This window comes from Podarcis liolepis (assembly GCF_965112155.1).
Source record: "Podarcis liolepis genome assembly, chromosome: 3".
NCBI classification, from domain to species: Eukaryota; Metazoa; Chordata; class Lepidosauria; order Squamata; family Lacertidae; genus Podarcis; species Podarcis liolepis.
The window spans coordinates 44916526-44939252 of NC_139557.1; the positions used below are offsets into that span (position 1 = coordinate 44916526).

A 22727-nucleotide genomic window follows, 5' to 3' on the forward strand; every position below is an offset into this window, starting at 1 on the left:
TCTGTTAATAGAGGGCACCAAGCCACATTCAGGCTCATTTTGTCCAATATGAGATAGTCGGTGTGCTTGTGTAGGCTGTATAGCATGAGCATTAAAATTCATGTGAAGAAACTGATGGTTTTTCCAGACCATCCTTCCTATAGTGAGTGCAGTGTTCCATCGCTGTGCCAAGACAGCTGTGAAAAATGTGATTTCCATGCTAGGAAATGAATTGAAAACTAGTGGGAGCCCACCAAATTGAATGAGTTTTAAAAAAGATTAGACAAATTCTATAAACAGCTACCAGCCACGATGGCTATGTTCCACCTCCACTGTCAGAGGCAACATGCCTCTGAATGCCAGCTGCTGGTAATCACTAGTGGGAGAGTGCTGTTGCAGTCAGGCTCTGTTTTGGGGCTTTCCATAGGCATCTCAGCTGCTGTGATAACAGGATGCTGGCTATTAACTTGATCTAGCAGGGGGTACTCAAGGGTACACAGTACAGACACCTCTTTTTTGTTGTTAAAAAGTGTGGCACTTACTGTGATAACTTCATGGTGAGTACCAGCACCTATTTTTCTAGGGAAAAAAGCACCGTACACAACCATTTTATCTGCACGGCACCAAATGACGTTACATTTACCTTGTCTCGCAGCTTCCGTTCCTTTCGCTCTTGCACTGTGGTCAAGTAGTTTACTGCTGCGTACTCTAACACCGAAAGAAAGACGAATACAAAACTGACCCAGAGGTAAATGTCCACAGCTTTGATGTAGGAAACCCGAGGCATGGAGGCATTGACGCCCGTGATGATGGTAGACATGGTCAGCACCGTCGTGATCCCTGGAGACATACAATAATCCGTTTGGAGATGTCATTTTGGTGACAAGTTGGCTTTGTTTACCCTAAACAGAGGGCCAAGTGTTTCATTAAGAAATGAAATGCTAGCTTGAGGTGGGCTGCTCTACCTTCTTTGAATAGTGTGCTATCATCTTCCATTGTGTCACCTTTCTCTGGTTGTGGCCTGGTGCAAATTGTGTGCTGGATTGCATGAGCTGATGCATGGATGACCTGTGGGCTGGTGTTATAGCCCTTGGACACAGATTTAGACCAAGGCTGCAGTCCTAAACATATTCACTAGGGAGTAAGCTGTACTGAAAACACTGAGGTTTACTTCTGGGTTGGATTGCAGTGCAAACCAGGAATCCAAAGCACAATTACCTAGAGGCCTCATTCAACTTAGACTCAGTTCTCTGCAGATTGTGCTGTAAACTATTCAGTCTCTCAAGGAAGGATGGATAAATCTGACTGTTTCCAGTTTGTTTCACACATTTTAAATCTAAGCTATGATTACGTTCTGTGCCACTTCCACATTCCATTTGAAAAGTATAAATAATTATCTAAAGGACAGGACATTCCTACATATTTAAGTTACGGATCGAAATAGCAATGATGCACAACAAGAAGGTAAATAGGCAGATGACCACAAAATGTGACAATCTGAAGTCACAGTAGTGCATAATTACCCCTTAGCAAGGGGCCACAACCCTGTATTCGTTACCAATCAATTAATATTGGTCAGAACCAAATAGGTTTGCATATGCAGTTTAATCACTGCTGAAAGTGTGAGCGCAGTGACCACTTTATATCCTATCCCTGTGAGTGAAGACTTTTCTCTCATCATTTACATCAGCAAAAAAAGATTTCCCTGCTTGGGCTTTGACAGAATCCTGCTTTGCACTGGCCCTATGCCGTTGACTAAAGACTTGTGAGAGAAAGAGCAAAAGGTTCAGGAGCTGATACCGTCTCCTTTGAAGTCTATGATGTCACATGCAGTGCTGCAAATATACACTACTCAAACTCTCTCAAGATACTACACCATAAACCCCTGCCTATTTCCTAACAGGCATGAATTCATTGGACTCTGCATAGGCTAGAGAAGAGTACAACTGTAACATCAGAAGCAATGAATTGGGAAGGGAAGAGAGAACTAGGAGATCCAAATACAAATTTAATAAATAATAATCCAGAGAAGATAATCACAGCTATGCCTACTGATGGAACCACTGAAATGTTAAAATATAATTTCCTACTTGATGCTTCATACTCTGCAAAATGTATTACTAATATTATTTCTCTATTTTATGTTGCTTTCTGAGTATTTAGCTCAGAAAAGTGACTAATAAATAAGCAACGCTTAGCCTATTTCTACAGTGCCATCCCTGAATGTGGATGCATCCAGGCCTCCACCTGCCACAGACCCCCCCCCCCCCAATGGCCAGCTAATACTCCCCCAACAAATAGGAGAAGGGAGTGAGAAAAAGTCTCAGACATTGCAACGTCACCTGCTGTTCAGACAGACCCTCCTGGATTGGCAATGCTATAAAAAGAGCAGGTCAGACACAGCAAGGTTTGGTTTGTTTACCTAAGGGAACTCTTGCAGGCACAGCTCTGCGGTCTATCCAAAAGGACACCCAGGACAGCATGACCATCAGAGTGGCAGGGAAATAGGTCTGGAGTAAGAAGAAGAAGATATGCCGGCGTAAAGTGAAGTTGATGTAGAGGCGGTTGTACCAGCCTACAGGAGACAAAGAAGGTAGAAGTCAATCACAAAAGCCCACATCCACACCAAACATTTAAAGTGATCCTGTACCACTTTAACAGTCATTGCATTCTCCCAAAAAATCCTGGGAACTGTAGTTTATGAAGGGTGCTGACCTCATATAACTACAACTATCCAAACGTTTTGCACACCTTAGATGTACTCCTGAATAATAGAGACTTCAAAACAGCAGTCCCCAAAGATGACTACCATGTTGTTTGCATGGTGGTGGTCATAGAACTTTGAAGTTTTTACTGCATAGCAACTCCTTTCTAAATAGCCTTTTCAAAACGCAGTTGCTACAGGATGAGATTATCACCCTGTTAATAATAAGCTCTCTGAATGAACCCAGTACCAAACATACTGGGTTACAGCATTGTGCACAAACCCAAATTTGGGGTTCAGGAGCACAATCTGGCATCGGCTGCTGAGCCCTTTGAAGCCCTTTGAAGACAAAGTGTGACATGATGCCACAGCAGCCTCTCTGGCAAGTCCAAAGACAGTTTCTCCAAGTAGAGATCAAACCTATTTCCATAAAAATCGACAATAATTGAGCCTTGTCCAGCCTTTATTGTCAAAATTCACTCGCCTGTGCTGCTATAAAAGGCAAGTTTGGTGGTAGTGTGAAACTCTTGTATGAGGAACTGGGATAGCGATATCCTCTCATCTGTTTTCAGGGAGTCGTTGCCATTCTTCCAGTACAGCATGAGATCATCTTCAGTGTAAGCATCTAGAAAGGGAGGAAATATTAACTCATTTATTGTAATGAAGCCAGTTGGCACTGTGGCCTAAGTCGCGTACCGAATGCTATCTTACTGTCAACAGATATACACCATATAGTCCAGTGACAGGATTTTATTTTCTATTTAATATGAGCTCTTATTTACTTTTCTCTCATTTAAGTGAATAGCTGCTGTTGACATATATGAGAATAAGGAAAGGACCTGAGAGCAGAGTCTTCAACATCAATGTTGGGGGGTGGAGGACATGTATTGCCTCTGCTTCTTCGCAATTCCCAGTTTCACCTCTGAAAATATCATCCATTTCTTTTTTAATCAAGTGGAAGCAAAAGGTGGGCAGCTGTTAATTTATAAATTTTTACATTAATAATTTTACTTACTCCTTTTTTTTGCACAATGCTTTATGATCCCAGTAATTAGCCACAACAAGAGATAAGAAAACAAGGGGCACTGTACTGTCTGTAGATTGTTTGCTGGAGTATAAGCTGTAGGCTATTCCGCAACATTTATTTTTTTAAAAAACCACATAATTATTATTTTAGGCTCCTCGTCATCCAATCTAGTCACAGACCTGCAAGGGCCATGACTTGCAGGGGCAGTAGAGGAGGGAGTTTGTACTCGGTCGCCTTTTGCAAGAGGGCTTTAACTGAAATTAAAGTAGCCACAGAGAAGAAGCAGGGTGTTTGTTCCTATATCTTTGTGAGAAAAAAAGAAAACAAGAATTGTGGGACAATTCATTGTGAGCTGTGCTCACTCTTCTTAGGGCAGCAGTACCAATTATGTGCGCACAGCACTCATGCTGAGGTGGCATAATTTCTCCAGCACACAGCTATGGAAAGCACAGGAACACCCTTCCAGAATAAAAGCACACAACCCCTATTTTGAAACAAAATGTGAGGCATCAGCATTGGGCCTTCTTCAGAGATCCCGTTTACTTACAGCTTTCAATTTCCAGTGAACACGTTTGCGTGTCAAGGGGAAAGCGACTAAAATCCATGTTACACATAGCTGTTACAGTAACCCTAGAAACAGAATAAGCATATTTAAAATGTCTTCCTTAAAAAGCGACATATTTTAAAAAGAAAACACAAAGCAGGAATAATGCACGTTGGATGCATGCCTAGTTTGTAACACTTTCACATGTTTCAAGGCAGTACAATTCTTTATATATGGAGAAGTAATTCCTTTGCATTCAACTAGGCTCACTCCCTAAGGCTGTAGTCCTCTGCACACATACCTAGGAGCAGGGGCGCCGGCTCCTTGGGACCAAGGCACTATGGGGACCCCTATCTTTTTTTTAAGAGGGTGGGGGCCCCTCAATATTCAAAGGGCCCTATGCACGACGTCAGGACATTGTACGATGTGTGTGACATCAAGACGTTGCGTCGGGCCCCCTCAATCATCTGGAGAAGCTGGTGCTTCTGCCTAGATGTCCCAATGATCCAATGGAAGTACGTCTCATTCAACATGCACAGGGTAGGCTGTGTTGACTGCACTGATTAGGGAAGAAATCACTCATGGGGGTCTTACTTCTGAATTAACAGCTCTGGCTTGCGCTGAAAAGAAGTGAACCAGATTTGTGGTGGGAGGTACCATGCTGACTTAGGAGCAAAAAAGGGTTGTCTTATACAAACCAAACTTGGCACACGTGAATCCCCAAAGCAGGACAACACTGTCAGGAGACCTTTGCCATTCTTGACTTTTGTTACAAGTTGTGAAATTGACTGATAACAAATATTATGCTTACTTATCTCTAGTGAATCTAACCCCTGACATTCCAGCATAAGGTCCACTGCTGAGCTCTGGAGCACCCTTGCCCAGCTTCTCCTTGCTGTTGCTATTGCTAAGTCTGCAAACAGTGACAAATGCAAAAGAGAAGGAACAGCAGCACCTCATTCTGGGCAGTGTGAAGAGTGGGCCCACAGAGAGACCCAAGGGAATGAGCAGTGATGGCTATGGCAAAGGAGAGGGTCCACTGAGAGCATCGTTCTCAAGGGCCCCTCCAAATCTGAAGCTGACAATGGCTCCGTCCACCAGATGACTCTCCATATAGACTAAGTCATCTGTTATTCTGAACTTGGATAATGTTAGTGGCACAAACTTGTGATACGTCTTGATCTGGGTTACACCCACTGAGAATTCATGCACACAGCCATACAAGAGATGAGGTCGGCATGCTTCCAGAAGCTCAACCAAGCATTTTTGTGGATTTCTCCTTACCTCAAGCTGTAAAGCACCTTCCCATCTGGCTGGACCCGGAGCATGACGTTATCTGTGGTGGTGTCGTGGATAAAGGATCGTTTGGAATGCACAAAGAACATATCCGGCACCCAGATCTTTTTCACTAGTCTGCCATCAAAGGTCATGCTTTGGTTGTTGGTACTTGGAAACGATAGCCTTTCATCTTTCCAGTAGTGTCTAAGGTAAAGTGTCATGGTGAAGTCCTAGCATAAGCCAGAAATTGAGACAGGGAAAAATTAATTCACATTAAAAAGGTAAACGAAAAGGACACCTGACAGTTAGGTCCAGTCGTGGATGACTCTGGGGTTGCGGCGCTCATCTCGCTTTACTGTCCGAGGGAGCCGGCGTATAGCTTCCGGGGCATGTGGCCAGCATGACAAAGCTGCTTCTGGCAAACCAGGGCAGTGCACGGAAACGCCATTTACCTTCCCACCGAAGTGGTACCTATTTATCTACTTGCACTTTGATGTGCTTTCAAACTGCTAGGTTGGCAGGATTAATTCACATTACTATTTTTTAATCCATAAATATTTCTTAGACCAATGTAATAAAGGAAATAAGTTTTACACTGCAATTGTAAGATTCAGGTAGAATGGCAAAGACATCCTACAAGTGTTCGGCTGCCCCCGTTCCATAGTTAAAGATGTGCTGTAATAAATACAGCATTTTGCCATTAGAATATTGGACTGGATTTGAAACTAATGACAAATCCATGTCTTAGGCCACACCCAAACCATACATTTAAAACATTCTTAAACCAATCTAATAGACATGGTGCTCCCTCGCCCAAGAATCATGGGAACTATAGTTCGTTAAGTGTGCTGGGAATTGTAGGTCAGTTACCAGGATTCTTTGGAGGAAACAATGTGGTTAAAGTGTGTGGTGTGAATGCAGCCTACGTGTTTTCCACTCAGTAATCTCTTTTCCTACTCCTAACATGATGTCTGTTTTTCAGAGCAGCCCATTCCATAAAACCTCTTGTTCAGAAAGAACAACCATCCAAACATGGGCATGACACTTACCATGTCAACCTCTGAAATACTGTCCAGGCTTTCAACTTGTACATCTACTCCGACAGGAATGGCAGGGCCTATAAAAAACACAGCATGCAACGCATCAGAATTGTTTATATGTTTTTAAAAGAGAACATATGAAGAAGTATTTTGCAGTAGGGCTCTCACAAAGAAGGGAAGCATGCAAAATGGTTTGCTGGCTGCCATGTCTAAGGACACAGGCAGTTACCGCACAGCAAAGGACTCCAAATCATACCTGGGTTATTTGTCATTAGCTGCCAAGAATTAACTTAGGGGTGAGCTGAACCTTCTAACAACGAAACATTAACATTAAAGAGAAGCACACAGTTGCCAGGTGAGATCACAGGCCATTTGCACCTCTGGGCTGGTTCCCAGGCAAACTAGAGGCCTTCACAGACCAGAGGACTTCAGATGTTTTAGACTACACTGCAATGCTGGCTGGTGCTGATGGGATACATAGTCAAAAACATCGGAAGAGTACCAGGTTGGCAAAGGCTGGTTTAATATGGAGCAGGTAAACCATGCATTGTGTTTTCCCTTAACTAATTACAGAGATCCTGATGCTCGCAGTGAAAGCAACACACAGGAGGCTTATCATTTACTCCTCCAGCAAGAGAGGATGAAGATTGAATGTGCCACCCCTACTCACAAAGTAAGAAGCACGGGGGGTCCCTTTGGGCAAACCAATATCTAAAAAGCCAGGACATCAAAAATGAAAATGATATTGATATATACGCAAAACACTTATGGCCGATTCACACATGCAGGTTCATTACTTAGCTCTCAATTAGGAACATAGGAAGCTGCCTTATACCAAGTCAGACCGATGGTCCATCTAGCTTAGTATTGTCTACATAGCTATGGCTCTCCAGGATGTTAGACAAAAAAATATCTCCCAGCTCTACCTGGAGATGGCGGAGATTGCACATGGAACCTTCTGCATCCTAAGCAGATGCTCTACCATTGAGCTACAGTCCTTCCCCAAGTGCTATAACCACCTGTCTGCCTCCATCAATAAGTTCCATGTTCAAGGAGAAGCAAGGAGAATACGAAAACATGGTTTGAGACATTTGACACTTTGTACAGTCATGATGTTGCAGACACACTTGTTTGAACTCAGCCAAATAGGTGTACCACTTTCCACTTTTTATACTTAGGAGATAAATATTATAATTTCTATTTCAGCAAAGATTAACTTAGTAAAATGCATACACAAATTCTACACAAGTTAATAATGCAATTACAGAACATGAGATTTGCTAAAAGCATAAAGGTCCATGAACAGTGCTGGACAAAAAAAACAACAACAAAAAACCCTCAACCTTTTACAACTAATTGAACTTGTATTGTGCATATTGCGCATGTAGTAACAATAAGCTTCCCTCATCAAGGGGTAAAATAGTACCGGTAGTTTGGATTTGAATGACCATCTGTCAGCCAGGAAAGGGTAGATAAATTACAACATTCTTTAATCTGGTGGGGCATAAGAAAGCATGTTTTCCTAATCCTCTGTCCTAAAAGCTTGGATTTTGTATAGCACGCAACCACAATGCTGGAAGTAAAACATTAACCTGGAGCAATCTAAAATATTCTTTCTGTAGTGAAAATGCTAGGTCAGCAAAATGGTGCATTAGTTGATGACATATTATATATATTAGGACTGGGGAACCATTTTCAATTTGATGGTTTTATTCCCTTCTAGGCAGCATTCAAGGGGCCACATGGTGGTGGTGAGCAGACAGGGCTGGAGACAAAAGTGGGTGGAGCAAGAAATGTAAATTTTACTCTTCTACAGTAGGCTAGTTTCTGCAAACACCCACATGTCCCTCTGAGTTCTCCATCCGGGCAGCTAAGAGGCATTATCAGTCTTCAAAGGCACATTCCAGCCAGGCAAAAACCGGGCTGGTGAGAGGTGGGGCCTGAGGAGGGAGTGGGGCCTCAGGCAACTCCCAAAGGCCAGATAGGTAAGGCTTACAGGGCTGCACTTGGCCCCAAGGCCTGAGGTTCCTCACCTCTAAAATAAACGAATGTGCACGTACACACACAGTCGCTGTGAAATAAAGCCTTGGGATTTCACTGCCATCTGCAGAGAAATATGACCCAGCCAGGCAGTAAGATTCAGCTTAATGCCATGAAATTTATTTTTAATCAAAGGCATGTCCATTTTTAGAACAGGCATGCCTAATTTTTTGTATTCTCAGGATTCTGTTTTTGTATACTCAATATACTCTGCTCTATTCCTCAAACACTCCTCCAGTCAAAGTGTATTTTGCCAGTCACGTTTCTGGTCTTCATTTCAAATAAATGCTTATCCTGCAGCTTCCTGGTGTTCGTGTAACAAATGTTATTGTGGGGTAGAGGGTTGTCCTGTTTCTGCTGCACTGTGGCTCTTTCAGACAGCGATAATATAATAGCATTGGGGAAAGAAAGCACAAAGAAAGTGGATTTAATCCAACATGTGCCACAGAATAAATCCACAATAAAATTCCAGTCTGGAGGGGTTCTAAGGCTTCCATTTATAATTTAAGTTTATGAGGGAACTGTACTTATCTGCACATAACATTGTACTTAAAAAAATATTCTCTGGCAATTCAGATAGGCCAATAAGCTTGCAAGAGATACGCTGCAGAAACAAACAAAAGCTCATTGTTCCTAAGCTTTTCAAAAAGGCAGCTGCCCATCAGTTAAGAGAGACGAACTAGCAAGCAAAGCCAAACAAACGTCACATTTAAACCACCATCCGTAATAACCCTCAAGCAAAGGGCAGTTCTTATGTTCTTATATGAGGAATATGATAGAGCCAAACTGAAGGCACTTTAGCACAACAGGAGCGTTTACTGAGCTAAATAAGGTCACAGACATATTTGTGTCTTAATTTCAGTCAGGCATCTGAACCCGTTTTAAAAACCAGAGCTGAGCCCTTCAATACGGAAATAAGAAAAAGTGCCACAGAAAATACTCTTCCCTATTGCCCTCAAAATACCCTTTTCCTCCCACATCTGGGGTTAGCGGGGGAGGGCACTGATTCACTCTCCTAAAAAAATATATTACTTGAGTTTTATCAAAATATAACCACTTCACTCAAGCAAACAAGCCACATCAGCTGCTTGTCACATTCCCCCCCCCCCCAGCCTCTGCGACCACCTGGTTTCATCCTTAACACAAGGGGGAGGAGCCTGTGGTACTCCAGGTGCTATTGGACTCCAATTCCCGTCATCCCCAACTAGTATGGTCAATGAAGCAGGGAGTGATGGGAACTGTAACCTGACAACATATGGACAGCCACAGGTTCTCCACCCCGGCTTTAACAGCTTAATGGCAGGCAGGAATTCAATGTACACAGCTCTTCTCAGCATCAGGATGCAGCAATAGAGGAAGCTGCACTTATTACCGTATATTTCCGCCTGCCCTGGCGTTAACTAAATGCACAGTGATTCTGTGAGGGTAGTCAGGGCCGACCTACTCATGAGGTTGGCTGAGGCAGCACCTCAGGTGGCAGAATGCCCATCCTGCTTTCTCCACCGCTGGCAGAGAAGAGGCAGGGGCACTGGCTTCCAGGGAGATCTCACAAGATCCTGTGCACTCCATGTGATCTTGCCAGAACCCGCCATCACTGCTGTTGCCACATGACCCAGGTAAGGGAGGCTTTGGTGATGCGGAATGACACCTTCCTGTTTTGCCTCAGGCGGCAAAGTAGGACGAGCCACTCCTGAGGGGAGTGCATGAAAGCTAAACCTCAGGGTTAAAGCAAGGGAATACCTTTACCTGTAGATATTGACTATTCCTATAGACTTCTTTTATTTAAGAAAATCACTAAGATGTGTTTTTAAGAAAACACAGAGAGGAAAAGAGATTATCAACAGAAGTTTACATGTCATACCTCCAAAACCTGGCCGCATGCTGAAGTCATGGTCATCTATTCTCAGAAGTTGCTCTGACTTTGTAAGTGGTGATTTGGTGATATCAGGACTTCGTTTCAATATTGGACTATGTGGAAAAAGAGAAAAGCACAATTACACAACTGTACTACTGCACTATTCCTTAATGTGGGTTCTCCAGGGGGCTCACAGAACACTAATCTGGTGTGTGGAGACACAAATCAAGTAATTGTATTGGTTAAATGCCTAAAAAATAGTCCAGCCCCAATATTTCCTAGAGTGGTGGATAACCTCGCCGAGTTCATTGGCCGTTCAATCCTATGCCTGTTTTCTCAGAAGTAAGTTCTGTGGTGTTCAGTGGAACCTCCTCTCAGAAAAGAGCATATAAGATTATAGACTGAGGAGATGAAATGACATTTGACATGTCACTGACTTCATCTCCTCCAGCTCTGCTAAAGTAACTGGACCCACCAACAACCACGGACTAGTAGGGGAGCTATGCAAAACCTTTGAAAAACAACCCCATATGATCTGGTGTATTTTTAGACAGCTAGTGTGATAGGAGTGCTAAAGCACGTTTCAGTTTCTTCAGTCCCTATTGAACAAACACAACATTGTGCAGCGTGTAGCACGCTATCTAATGTATCTTTACCGTAATTGCTAAGTAAACAGGAATAGGGGCAGGGCCAGGAAGCACTGAGAAGTGAATTGTAAGCAAGTCTAAGATAGTTTTGTGACAGGCATTAAAGAAACAATGCTGAAAAGCCAACTGGCTGCAGCCCAAGTGCAAATGTGGCAAGTTGGGAACCCAGCCAGGCCGGACGCACGTTTGCAGAGAAAAGGCTTCTTCCATACCTGCTCCAGGTATCTTAGGAAAAGCAAAGAGAGCCTTAAAGAGGGGAGGGCGAAAACACAGAAGCAGTTACTTCAGAACAGTCACCTCAGCTTAGGCCCACCTCCACACACACACCCCAGAAGCCAAATGTAGCCCATCAGCATTGTAGGGAAGCTCACTGGAGATGCGGCAAAGCAGTTCTTCCTGTCTGTCTGGGCTTGTCAAATCGGGAAGCTGCCATGCATGCGACAGGCCTCATACAGGGCTGATGTGCAGGCTGCATTTAGCTGGATGAGTATAAAGTTGTGCTAGTTCTGCTTGGGAAGCAAATTTGGTTGCACAGTCTAGGCGGTCTGAGCTGGATGTGTGCCTGGTTTATCTCGAAAGCAGGGCTGAGGTAATTTGCTGCTCAGGCCCACAGCTTCGATTTCAAGTTTGCAACACGCTGGTTACTTGATATGTTGACAGTGACTTGGTAGTGGTACTCGAGCCTAAATACTTTTGCTCCACTGTAACCATTGCAAATAGACTTGAGACCAAGAGCTCTGCTAGCCGGCTGCTTGTTTTCACCATTACCAGTATCACCCAGCAGAATGGGAGGGAGAGGTAGCATCTTCCGTTGCCTTTCATACCCCTGGATTTAATTTTGTATAGGAAGCTGCTTTGTACTGAATCAGATCACTGGTCCACCTAACTTAATATCTTCTAACTGGCAGCAGCTCTCCAGTTTCAGACAGGGCTCCATGCCAGCCCTTTCTGAAGATGCTAGGAACTTCGTGCGTGCAAAGCAGGTGCTCTACCACCTGCTATTGGTCCCAGACAACAATCATGCCTCCTGAAAACAGCTCAAAGTGACAGGCTTCTGGCATGACTTCCTGCCCAAAGGAGAAGTCTCTCTCTCCCTGCCTCCCCTGTGTGTATGTGTGTTGGCTGATGTAAAGCTAGCAGCATCCAGCAGCTTTGTGTGAATCTCTCCCCTTTTTGAGTCTCTTGTGCCATGTTTACTACAACCTCCTAAGCCCAGGTTATTATACTTAGTTATTAGTAGTGCATAGTTTATGATGCACCAGCATCTTCTAACTTCATGTATATAGTGTGAATAATTGTCTTGTGACTTGAGGCTCTAAAACACTTCACGTTGAACTGTGTGGCAAAGACTGTGTGGTATCTGAAGAAGTGTGCATGCACACGAAAGCTCATACCAAGAACTAACTTAGTTGGTCTTTAAGGTGCTACTGGAAGGAATTTTTTTATTTTGACTATGGCAGACCAACACGGCTACCTATCTGTAACTCTGTGGCAAAGAGTTTTCCTCACTGTCAAGTCTGAAATAGCTGACAATAGAAAAGAACCAAGATCTTGAAGCTCTGCTGTGTTACTCTTCTAGTTACACTGGCATGGGTGTGATCTGAAAACTTTATCAGTACTGACTTCTGCTGAGGGTAGGGGTGGTTACAAAGGAGAGAAGGCATAGGAAAGGACATTGGCCTGTTCCGTTTTTAGTAGCATACCTGCCTTGCTTGTGTGATTCTCCATGTGTTTCTCTTCTCTGTCTTTGAGGCCGACTATGAACAAAAAAAAAAATAAATGATAGGTTGCGTATGTTCACAATCTTCTAGAAAGTTACATTGATATCTTCTTAGTGCAAATCACATATTTCATCCTTGACACACTATATTGACACTTGAGATTAACTTTTCCTTTTTTCCTTTTTATGAATATAAATTTTATTATCATAAGCACTAAAGACAAAAATCCATTATTAAATTAATTTGTCTACAAATACGGAAATGTTATATAAATATTGGATACATACTGTACAAAGACATTCAACATTTTTCAATATAAGACAACCCAATGTTTTATTTTAATTTATAAAATAATCATAGTTCTAAAATGAGATTACTTTAACCAGCCATATTTAATGTGCAACTAGACTTCAAATATATTTAAATCTATGTCTGCTTCAATAAACTATATGCATTTGTTTCCTCCTGCATCCTTACATTCCAATACAGTATGATATAAACAAGCCTCACATTTCAATGAATCATCTTGCTGTCGGCCTTCCCTAATCCTTATTATATTTGTAAGTTTGAGCACTTGAACCATATCTCAGAACTTGGTTAGCCAATTTTCTTTTTCTGGAGGATCTTATTCTTGCCCCACTCCACATGCTTGACATATAGGCATTATCCACACCTTACATTTAATGCACATCCCACAGCACATAACTTCGCCCAAAGAAACATAGAAACTGCAATTTGTTAAGGATTCTGGGGATTGTACTCCTGTGAGATGGGGGAAAATCATGTGCTTTAAAGCCAGGGTGACATAAGAAGGTGAAGGATAATTTATTCATCTTCCTGTAATGCAACTTCCTTGATGTATCCAAACAATATTACTATATTAGAGATCTTGATGCAGTTCATATTCCACAGTTTCACTTATTTCCATTAATATTTGGTGCCAATATGATCTGCTCTATGAAGATGACCAGAGAATATGGAAAATTTGATTAAACTGACACCTCCAGCATAAGCTACTAACATTGGGGTATGTTCTATTTAATCTTTTTTGAGGGGGAATCTCACTCCAAAAAAAGTTTTTAATTTGCAGTGTGAAACTTAGATGATTGGTCTGCAGAAGCGGGAGAGTGAAGTAGAGGCAGGAGGTTGTAAAATTACACAGAACCCCTGGGTAATGCTCATGGGACAAAGGATAAACATCTGCTGTATAGAGTCAAGTTCTCATAGCCTTTACTCAATCCTGCGGGGAAAGGAGAACAGGTGAAGCTATCGTTTTCTAATTCCCTCCACCCCAGTCACTCTTTTTAGAAGGCTACAGGAGCATTTTTTTTCTGGCTAAAATGGATGGATTTTAATAAGGGTCTTAAATAAAGGGTCTTATTAAGAGCCCCCTGCCTTTCTCCCCATAATTTGAGCTCTGCAGAACATGAGACAATAACATTGTGAGTGAACTGATATTAACACTTTAGTAGCAACAACAACAGCAGTGCACAAAATAATTGTTCAGACATTTTAAGCCACATTTTAAAACAATTTGAGCCAGTGTGGTGTAGTGGTTAAGAGCGGTAGTCACGTAATCTGGGAAACCGGGTTCGTGTCTCCGCTCCTCCACATGCAGCTGCTGGGTGACCTTGGGCCAGTCACACTTCTTTGAAGTCTCTCAGCCCCACTCACCTCACAGAGTGTTTGTTGTGGGGGAGGAAGGGAAAGGAGAATGTTAGCCGCTTTGAGACTCCTGAAGGGGAGTGAAAGGCGGGATATCAAATCCAAACTCTTCTTCTTCTTCTTCATCTTCCAGGTAGACTAGAACACCAAGTGGCTCAGGTTTTTCTCAGGTTAATCTCCATGGTTCAGGTGCGGACTAACAATGTCATAAGACCCTGCCCAATAGGAGGTGTTCTCTGTTTCCACACAAGCAAATGCATTTCAGAATGTGTCACAAAATGCAATACAGCTTTTAACTGTTCTACTGAAAGGCACTTTCAAAACACCCAAAGAACAATGTACCAACAATATGAAGATGACGGTGTGGGTGCACTGACCAAAAAAATGTGTCTGCAGAAGACAATGAATGCACTTTATGGCTGTGTGTGTCTACACACTCGGAGTTGTTGAAAGTGGCGTATTCAGAGTGGTGCAACATCCCATCCAGGCTCAGAATACATTACCCTGACAACACTAAACCAACCTATTTGTGCCACAGTGGCTGAGGTAGGCTCTGTCGAGCCAGGTGCTGCCATCAAAATCTAGTGAATTCAAGGGACTCCCTGGAGTCAAAGATGCACAGTGCATTCTGGGGAAATATATGACCCAGAGAGAGACTTCAGGTCACTTGATGTACTCTGACAGTTGCCGACTTCTTTCAGGTTGCAGTGGCGTAGCGTGGGTTGTCAGCACCCGGGGCAAGGCAAGTAATTTGCGCCCCCTAACCCGTGGATTTGCGCCCCCTAACCCTAACCCCCAGATGTTGCGCCCGGTGCGGCCCGCCCCCCCCTGCACCCCCCACGCTACGCCACTGTCAGGTTGGGCCCCTACTAAAAGAGGATCTTCTAAATTAGCACACTTGTGAGGGGCAAAGCAAGCAAAGTAAGCTTTTAAACATGTAAAATCCAGGCTTAATGAATGAAAAATGATGCATCATGTTAGCAGACTCATTTGATAATCTCTCCTCTTGTCTCTGTCAATTCAGGTGCACTTTGCATTGTCTTATGTAAGCACACATACACACTAACAAAGGAAATTCATTATCAAAATAGCTTTTGGTAATAACAGAAAGCAACTAAAAGCATTGGAAAATGTAGGAGAAGGCTAGTCTATATTCTTTTCTTAGGGAATTTGATGAGCTAATGCGTGAAATTTGGCTAGCAAAATGGACTCAGAAAGCAGACAGGTGTTGGGACATGAACTTTTAACATCCATCCCCCCCCCCGAATTAACTGTGCAGAATGTTATAATAACCACAAAACAAGATTTTTAAAATGTTAAAGTCACTTTGTTATGGAAACTAACGAAGCATTATTATCCCTCATCAAGAAACACATACTGAAACATGCTTACAACATGCTATTTCTGCAACTTATGAGAATTGTTTTACTATTTCTGCTTTAAGTTCTGTGACATGTTTTTATATCATCTCATTTTTGTAAACCATCCCATGACTATTTTTGGTGGAGGGTGATATAGAAATCTCTTAATAAAAAATTCACACATACACACAAACTATGTCTGCACACATCTCTCTACGCTGTAGAGCCTATAGCAGTGGTGGCCAAATTTGGTCCTTCAGCTGTTTTTGAACTACAACTCCCATCATCCCTAGCTAACAGGACCAGTGGTCAAGGTTGATGGGAATTGTAGTCCCAAAACAGCTAGAGGGCCAAGTTTGGCCGCCACTGGCCTATAGGATTGTAAGGCTCTGAAAGCCAAGCATCATTCAATGCCGATTCCTTTACTGAACCAGGCTCTTCATTGCCAAACATTTGTAACTGTTCAACCCATCTAATCCAGATTAATAGTGTACCATAAAAAGAAAGCAAAAAGGTTCAAAGTGTAATGTGCCAACCGATGCCTTGGAGGTGAAGGGAGGTCAGTAGAACAAATATAGATGACTCAAGCAAGTGAACTAAGCTGCAGGGGAACTGAAAACCTTCCAAATGCAGCAGTAAGATAAACCAAAACAAGCATTGCCTCTTGACTCCTGATACCCTTGGACAGGGTACCCACTTGGACAGCCCACTGGCAGCAAAAAATGTCCTGGACAGCATGCAACAACAAGCTGTCTTTTAAATTCCCCACAATGCCCAGGAGCAAATGCTACATTGGTTGCTTTTGGGCATTGTGGGACATTTAAAACCTTGACTCACAGTTGACTGCCATTGCCACCAGCAGGTCAGCTTGTGGCTGGAGGAGGTGGGGGACCCATGTAGGAGGGGTTTCATAGAAAGCACTTTCCTAAGAGTTCCCAAACCTGGAACTGATCCTGGATTGTCCATATTGATACCATAATTGGGTGGGATTCAATCACAGATCGGCAAACTTAGGTTGCACTCTTGTGCAACAACCTGCCCCTCAGCAGATATTTTTTGCAATAAGGAAAGTGACAGGAAAATGTGCTGGAAAGTGTGGTAGAACAGTTGCTTCATGCAAACAAATCGGAATGAATGCTCAATACACAGGCAACATCTAATCTCTCTGAAAAGTTGTGGGAACAAATCATGATAAATGGTCAAACAACAGATCCCCTGGAACAAAACCCTGAGTGCAAATGTAGCAACTGAGTGCAAATGTAGCAACTCAGAGCAGACAAGCAAAGCTATGCACCTAGTGAGCTGTCATAGTATCTAAATACTCTGTTCTTACATTTGTAGAGGAATTAAAAATTTTACTACGTGGTTGTTTACAATGTGAGGGGAAGGGACCAGTGCAGTCATGTTAAAATGTAACTCTAAACTGCTTCCTCATACGTTTTCCCTTCATTTAGCTCTCCCTGCTATTCTCTGCACTAGAAAGAAACTGAATTCTTTGATCATTCTACATTTCTTAGATCATAAAATGTAATCAGACAATTCCCAGGAACAAAACTGAAGGAGAAAACAAAAACACAAAGACAATGCCTCAATGGTCAGAAGTCTGTGTGCAAGATGTTTCACTTCAGATTGGAGATGGAGGCTTACATACTTAACACTTCTCCAGATAAACAAATTAAAATAAAATTGTCATTGCACACAGAAATCCTGCGCCTCGATGTGACACCTGCACTATCCATTTAAAGCAGTATCATGCCACATTAAATATGGAAGTCACTGCTTCCCCCAAAGAATCCTGGGGTGTGTAGTTTGTTAAGGGTGTTGAGAGTTGATAGGAGACCCTCACAGAGCTACAAGAGTTCCCTGGAAATAGGATTGGATTGTTAGTCCACCCAGGGAATTTGTTACAAAGTGAAGAAGTTCCTAGTTTTCATCAGGGTTGTAGTGCACAGAGAGGGGAGTTGTAACCAGTTCCTACGAAGCTATGATCCTGTTTAGAATTCCTCCCCCTGCCCCAGCCCCAGTGTGCAGGAGGTTGGGCGGCCAATTAGCTTTAGAAAAAGTGTCAAAGAGGGGCTTAGCAGCAGCTTAACACCTGCCAATGGTGCCTGTAGAACCTGTGACCAAGCTGAATGCAATTCTGCAGTCAGATTTTGGCCTGCCAGGTGCCTTAAAAACTACCTTTCACGGGCTTCCCCTCCCCTCCCCTGCACATCCCAGTATCCCTGCTATTATAATAGCTCTGCACCCGCCATGTCTGAGTGGTGTTGGAGGGTTAGTGCTCCCATCTCTTATCCGAGTCTATTCCCACTCCTCACTCATCCTGACTAGCAAATTAAATTTGTGTCTGTTTTCCACTCAGCCACTAATATAAATTATTCCCAGAAAAGGAAATCTGGATCAGAGTCTGGGTGTCCAAAGAAACAGGTGGTCAGGAGTTCCAGCCATGAAACTCCCATGTCCTATCTAATATAGCTTTCATACTCGTTCTTCGGGAGGCACAATAGTGTGCTCTGCAGAAAGCAGTAGCATAAAAACCCTCCCTGAGTTTCTTAGACATTGTAAGCCTTGCTCTGTTATGCCTGAAAGGGGAATGCAAACACAAGTATGGGGCATGGCAGGGGGGGTGCACATACTAGCCCTGTCCCCAACATGCTTCCCCCATGCATGTTGCGTGTAAAGGTATGAAGGGTATTTTTCATGCGTGTTCACGTGAACATGCTTTGAAGTCTCTGTGTAGTTAGGACCCCTGTTCAATATGGGAAGGTCAGGGGTGGGGGAGCAGACAGGAACATTGGGGGCAGGGGCTACTTGTGTTTATATGCACAGTTCAGGCATAGAGTATGACATAATGTTGTGAGCTAGCTTTTTAGTTATTATGGGGTTTGCATCTTGTATTTTGCTCATCTGACAAGAGGGTAGATTGTGACTTATTTAAACAAAGACTGACCATGTGAACTCATCAAGGATTAGTGGAGCCTAGAGAAGGGATGTACTGAAAGAAGCATTTCTTAACTGTTCTTGATTTCTCCTCACATAACAGTAAAATCAGGTTGCACAGTTAAGAAATTGGACTCTCTCTTTTTGTAAGGAAAGTGACAGGAGGGTGCACTGGAGACTGTAGGATAACAATTCATTGATGTGACATCATATAATAGCGTCTTTGCAAATTAATCAGAATGAATGCTGAATGAATTCATTCCAGAATGAATGTTGGTGTGTATAACATCCCTGCAAACTTTGTGCAAAGTAATCAAGATGAATGCTTAATGAACAAGTTGCCTGGAAGCAGCCAAAGAAAGTGAATAGAAGTAAATAGGATACTAGTTTAGCATCTCAAGTCTAGGGATCAACTTAAGTTGTAGTGATGCAGTACTTGTGCCCAATGGCTGCGAGGCCAGGTCTATCTGGTAAGATGTGCGGGAGCATTAGACCTGGTGTCTGGGAGAAGTAAGGCCAGATCTATCCATTAATCTTGAGCTATTGCAGATGACATGGAAAAGGTTGACATGCCAGAAGCAAAAGGCAAACCAGATTTGTACAATGTACCGTATTTGCATGTACAGCTATCCCACCAAGTACTGAGGGGTCAGTTGCTGTGCCCAGCCTTTGGTTTGTTCTCTAGAGCCATTATGAAGCAACAGTCTGCCCCCATGCACTTGGCAGAACACCACTATGTTGAGCAGTTGCTCAATACATTGCTTATGAAACAGGACCATTGCAATATTGAAACAAGTGGCATCATATTGCATGTTCCAACATGGGGAACCTGAGGGGACTTCTAGATGGGGCAAGGTTACTATTGTAAAAGGATAGTTCTGCTATTGCAAACTGCTAGTTGGTAACATTTCTTTCTTTCTTTCTTTCTTTCTTTCTTTCTTTCTTTCTTTCTTTCTTTCTTCAGTTTTGGGGTTTTCCTGGAGTGGGCAAATCTGATAAGGGTTGGGGGGGGAGAGATATGGGAGCCATTTTGATGCCAGAAACGTCATGTAGATGCTGTAAAAAAATATATGCATGTGCGAGGTGTGCCTACCCCACAATAAACACCCATCTGGGACATAGCTGTCAAGTGTCCCTTATTTGAAGGGACAGTCCCTTATTCCAGTGCCATGTCCCGCTGCTGTCCCTTATTGATGGATGTCCCTTAAATGTCCCTTAAATGATGTCCCTTAAATTTCAAAGGAAGCAGCTCCTCTCTCTCCCTCCCTGCTGGCCAGGGAGGAGGGAGGCTCCAGCTGTGTCGCTTGGCCGTGTTGCTCACCCAATAAGAAGTCTAAGAACGACTGGGGGGTGGAGCTTGCATGCCTTGTGTGTGGCTAGTTAATGCAAGCTGAGGGGGTTTTTGAATGCTGGATGCCATTTTGTTGCATGTGCTGCTGCAAACTTTGCAGTGCAAAGCCAGGCCGGGGAGCCATCTTAAGTTGAGGCTGCATAGGCCTTGTGGTGCATGTGATTCAGATTCTATTCAGTTGAACCTCTGGTTACAAAGTTGGTTGGACAGTGTTCTCGAAGCTACCCAGCATGAGTTTGACCAGACTGCAGGAGGACAGGAAGACTGGAGTGCCTGGAACAAGTTAGGCTGCAGGTCCCTTATTTTCAAGGCTGCTGGTCCCTTATTTTCAAATCTGTAAGTTGACAGCTATGATCTGGAAGCACCCTCAATCGTAGGTATTTCAACCAATCAAAGAAAAACTTGGGTTTTTGTTCATGGTCCAGTTGCAGGAAAGGTAAAGGGGATCAGGTGTTTTTTTGTTGGTTTTTTTTTACAAGTGAATAGACAGCTTTACTGCTGGGCTTTGTTCATACATGTGGGGGAAAAACACTTCCACATTAGGTTATCCTCCCCAAAACCCAACCCACCAAAAACTGTTGGATTCCCTCTCCCCAAATTTCATTTGCGTTCTGCCCAATGCTGGGCATGGGCATAACCAAGTAAATAAAATAAAGTAAATAAAAATACTTAAATAACTGACCAGTCGCATTGTGGACAGCTTAGTTGTGCCCTCCTCCCAACATAAGGCTTGTCCCCCTGTAACATAAACCCTGGCCTCAGGGCGCATTCGACTTTGAGAATTTTTGGTTTTAAGCACTGGCAATACTAGGACTGAAAAGGTCTAAAGAGGTGATGAGAAGGAAAAGAAATGTCCACAACTCCAGGATTCTGTGTTACAAGTGATAGTTACTTAATAAAGTGGAAGTTACAAGCACTTTAAGAAACAATCGTTCTTAAATCCTGGTGCAATCATCACTTCCCTATCAGGGAGAACATATTTTTTCAGTCTTCCGAAAGTGTAACTATGGTACAAATAGAACGTGAAGGTATTATTTTACTTTAATTAAATCACTACCTTAAAAGAAGTTATTGAATAATTTTCCCACTGTTAATCAGAAATAATATTTGGGTTGCTCTTGAGGCCTTTTCTGAATTAGCAAAGGATAGCTGCACATGAAAAGGGAACTGAAATTCTGAGGTGTGCTTCAATTTTGCACAAGGAACTGCACAATCTCTTGCAAGTTCTTTACAGTGACTCCAGTACTGCTGCCAAGCTTCTTTCTTCTGGATCCTATCCTGTGAGCCTAACTTTCAGTTTTGCACACCACAATGAAAGGGTGTTGCAAAAGGTGCTTGATGAGCGAATAACTTCAAATAGCTCAGTCAAGCATTGCAAGATGTACAGCAGAGGAAGGCAAAAAGTAAGCCAAATCATATAATCTTATCGATTTCATTTTTTCATAATCTCTGGAAGCAACACAATATTGACAACTATCTTTCTGAATGACATAAAACTTTCCTCCCCCACCCATCCCAGTTCTGATAAAAGTTGATAAAAAAATCCAATCAGAGAGAGAGAGAGAGAGAGAGAGAGAGAGAGAGAGAAAGAATGTTGGCGGGAGGAAAGACAGATGGACAGGTCCTCTCAGTAGAGATGGAGAGATGCATTAGGGTGAATTCAAGAAGCGGGAAGATGGTGACAGTGGAAAGATGCTTAGGTTGTGCAAGTGGTAGAAAGAATAAATTATCATCAGCATCTTTGATTTCTCAGGGCAGTTTACATAGATGATAGTTAAAAACACAAAACAGGTACATTTAGAAAAAGACTGAAACCCTAACAAGAGGACACTCATGGTAAAGACCCACTTGTCCAGCTGTGAAAGCCTGTTGGAACAAAAATGTCTTCACTTGTTTACAGAAAGTGCAGGAAGTGGGTGGTGGTAGCTTGTTGTATCTCAGCAGGAATGTCACCAAGTAGAAAATGTGGTACATAGGCTAGAGCAAGGATGGCAAAGCTGTGCCCTTCAGTTGTTATTGGGCTGCAGCTTCCATCATTCCTAACCATTTGCCATTCTGAGTGGGGCTGGTGGGAGTTCAAGTCCAACAATAATGTGTTGAAGGCTGCAGGTTTCCTTTTCTGGGCTGGAGGAACAAGTAGTTTACCAAGTGCCATCACAGAGAAAAAATCACAAGGGGAAGAAGGAGTTAATAATAAACTCAACCTACAAAAAGTAAAAGGAAATGGGTATCACTTCTCCAGTCTTTCGTAGTGTATTTTTCTATTATCTTCTTGGCACCTGTTGAAGACCTTCCTTTCCCAACAATACTTTTAAGTGAAGATCACTTAAAATAAAAAATAAAAATCCCAGTCTGTATCTGTGTTAGACTTGAAATTCTTTTTTACTGTTTTTTACATATTTTTACTGTTGAATTGCTTTGGGGTAATTCTATGAGAACCAACTCATAAGGGAAATAATAACTATCAGCAGTAGAGCAAAGAGCTAAGGACAGGGAAGATTAGTAGGTGTGACTGCTGTTAGAAATGATGCAGTAGGAAAATGCAGAGCAGAAAAAAGGAAGACGATAAAACAAG

General features: G+C 42.7%; 1 protein-coding gene across 9 annotated transcripts in view; it reads right to left on the minus strand.

Annotated features, from left to right (window-relative positions):
- The window catches only part of GABRR1 (gamma-aminobutyric acid type A receptor subunit rho1), a 36739-nt gene that overhangs the window by 8081 nt on the left and 5931 nt on the right, over positions 1-22727 (minus strand). The window contains exons 2-9 of one of the 9 annotated variants that reach the window (XM_083497568.1): positions 12818-12871; positions 10474-10580; positions 6582-6649; positions 5539-5762; positions 4258-4340; positions 3168-3308; positions 2402-2554; positions 623-819 (exon numbers count right to left, since the gene is read on the minus strand). In XM_083497568.1, the coding sequence (XP_083353694.1) occupies positions 623-819; positions 2402-2554; positions 3168-3308; positions 4258-4340; positions 5539-5762; positions 6582-6649; positions 10474-10580; positions 12818-12871 (1027 nt within the window). Of the gene's footprint in view, positions 1-622; positions 820-2401; positions 2555-3167; positions 3309-4257; positions 4341-5538; positions 5763-6581; positions 6650-6828; positions 7206-7242; positions 7908-7998; positions 8486-9576; positions 9791-10056; positions 10225-10473; positions 10581-11326; positions 11426-11485; positions 11503-12817; positions 12872-22727 lie in introns of those variants that run through there. The other 8 variants (XM_083497569.1, XM_083497573.1, XM_083497576.1 and 5 more) reach the window with 8 other exon arrangements.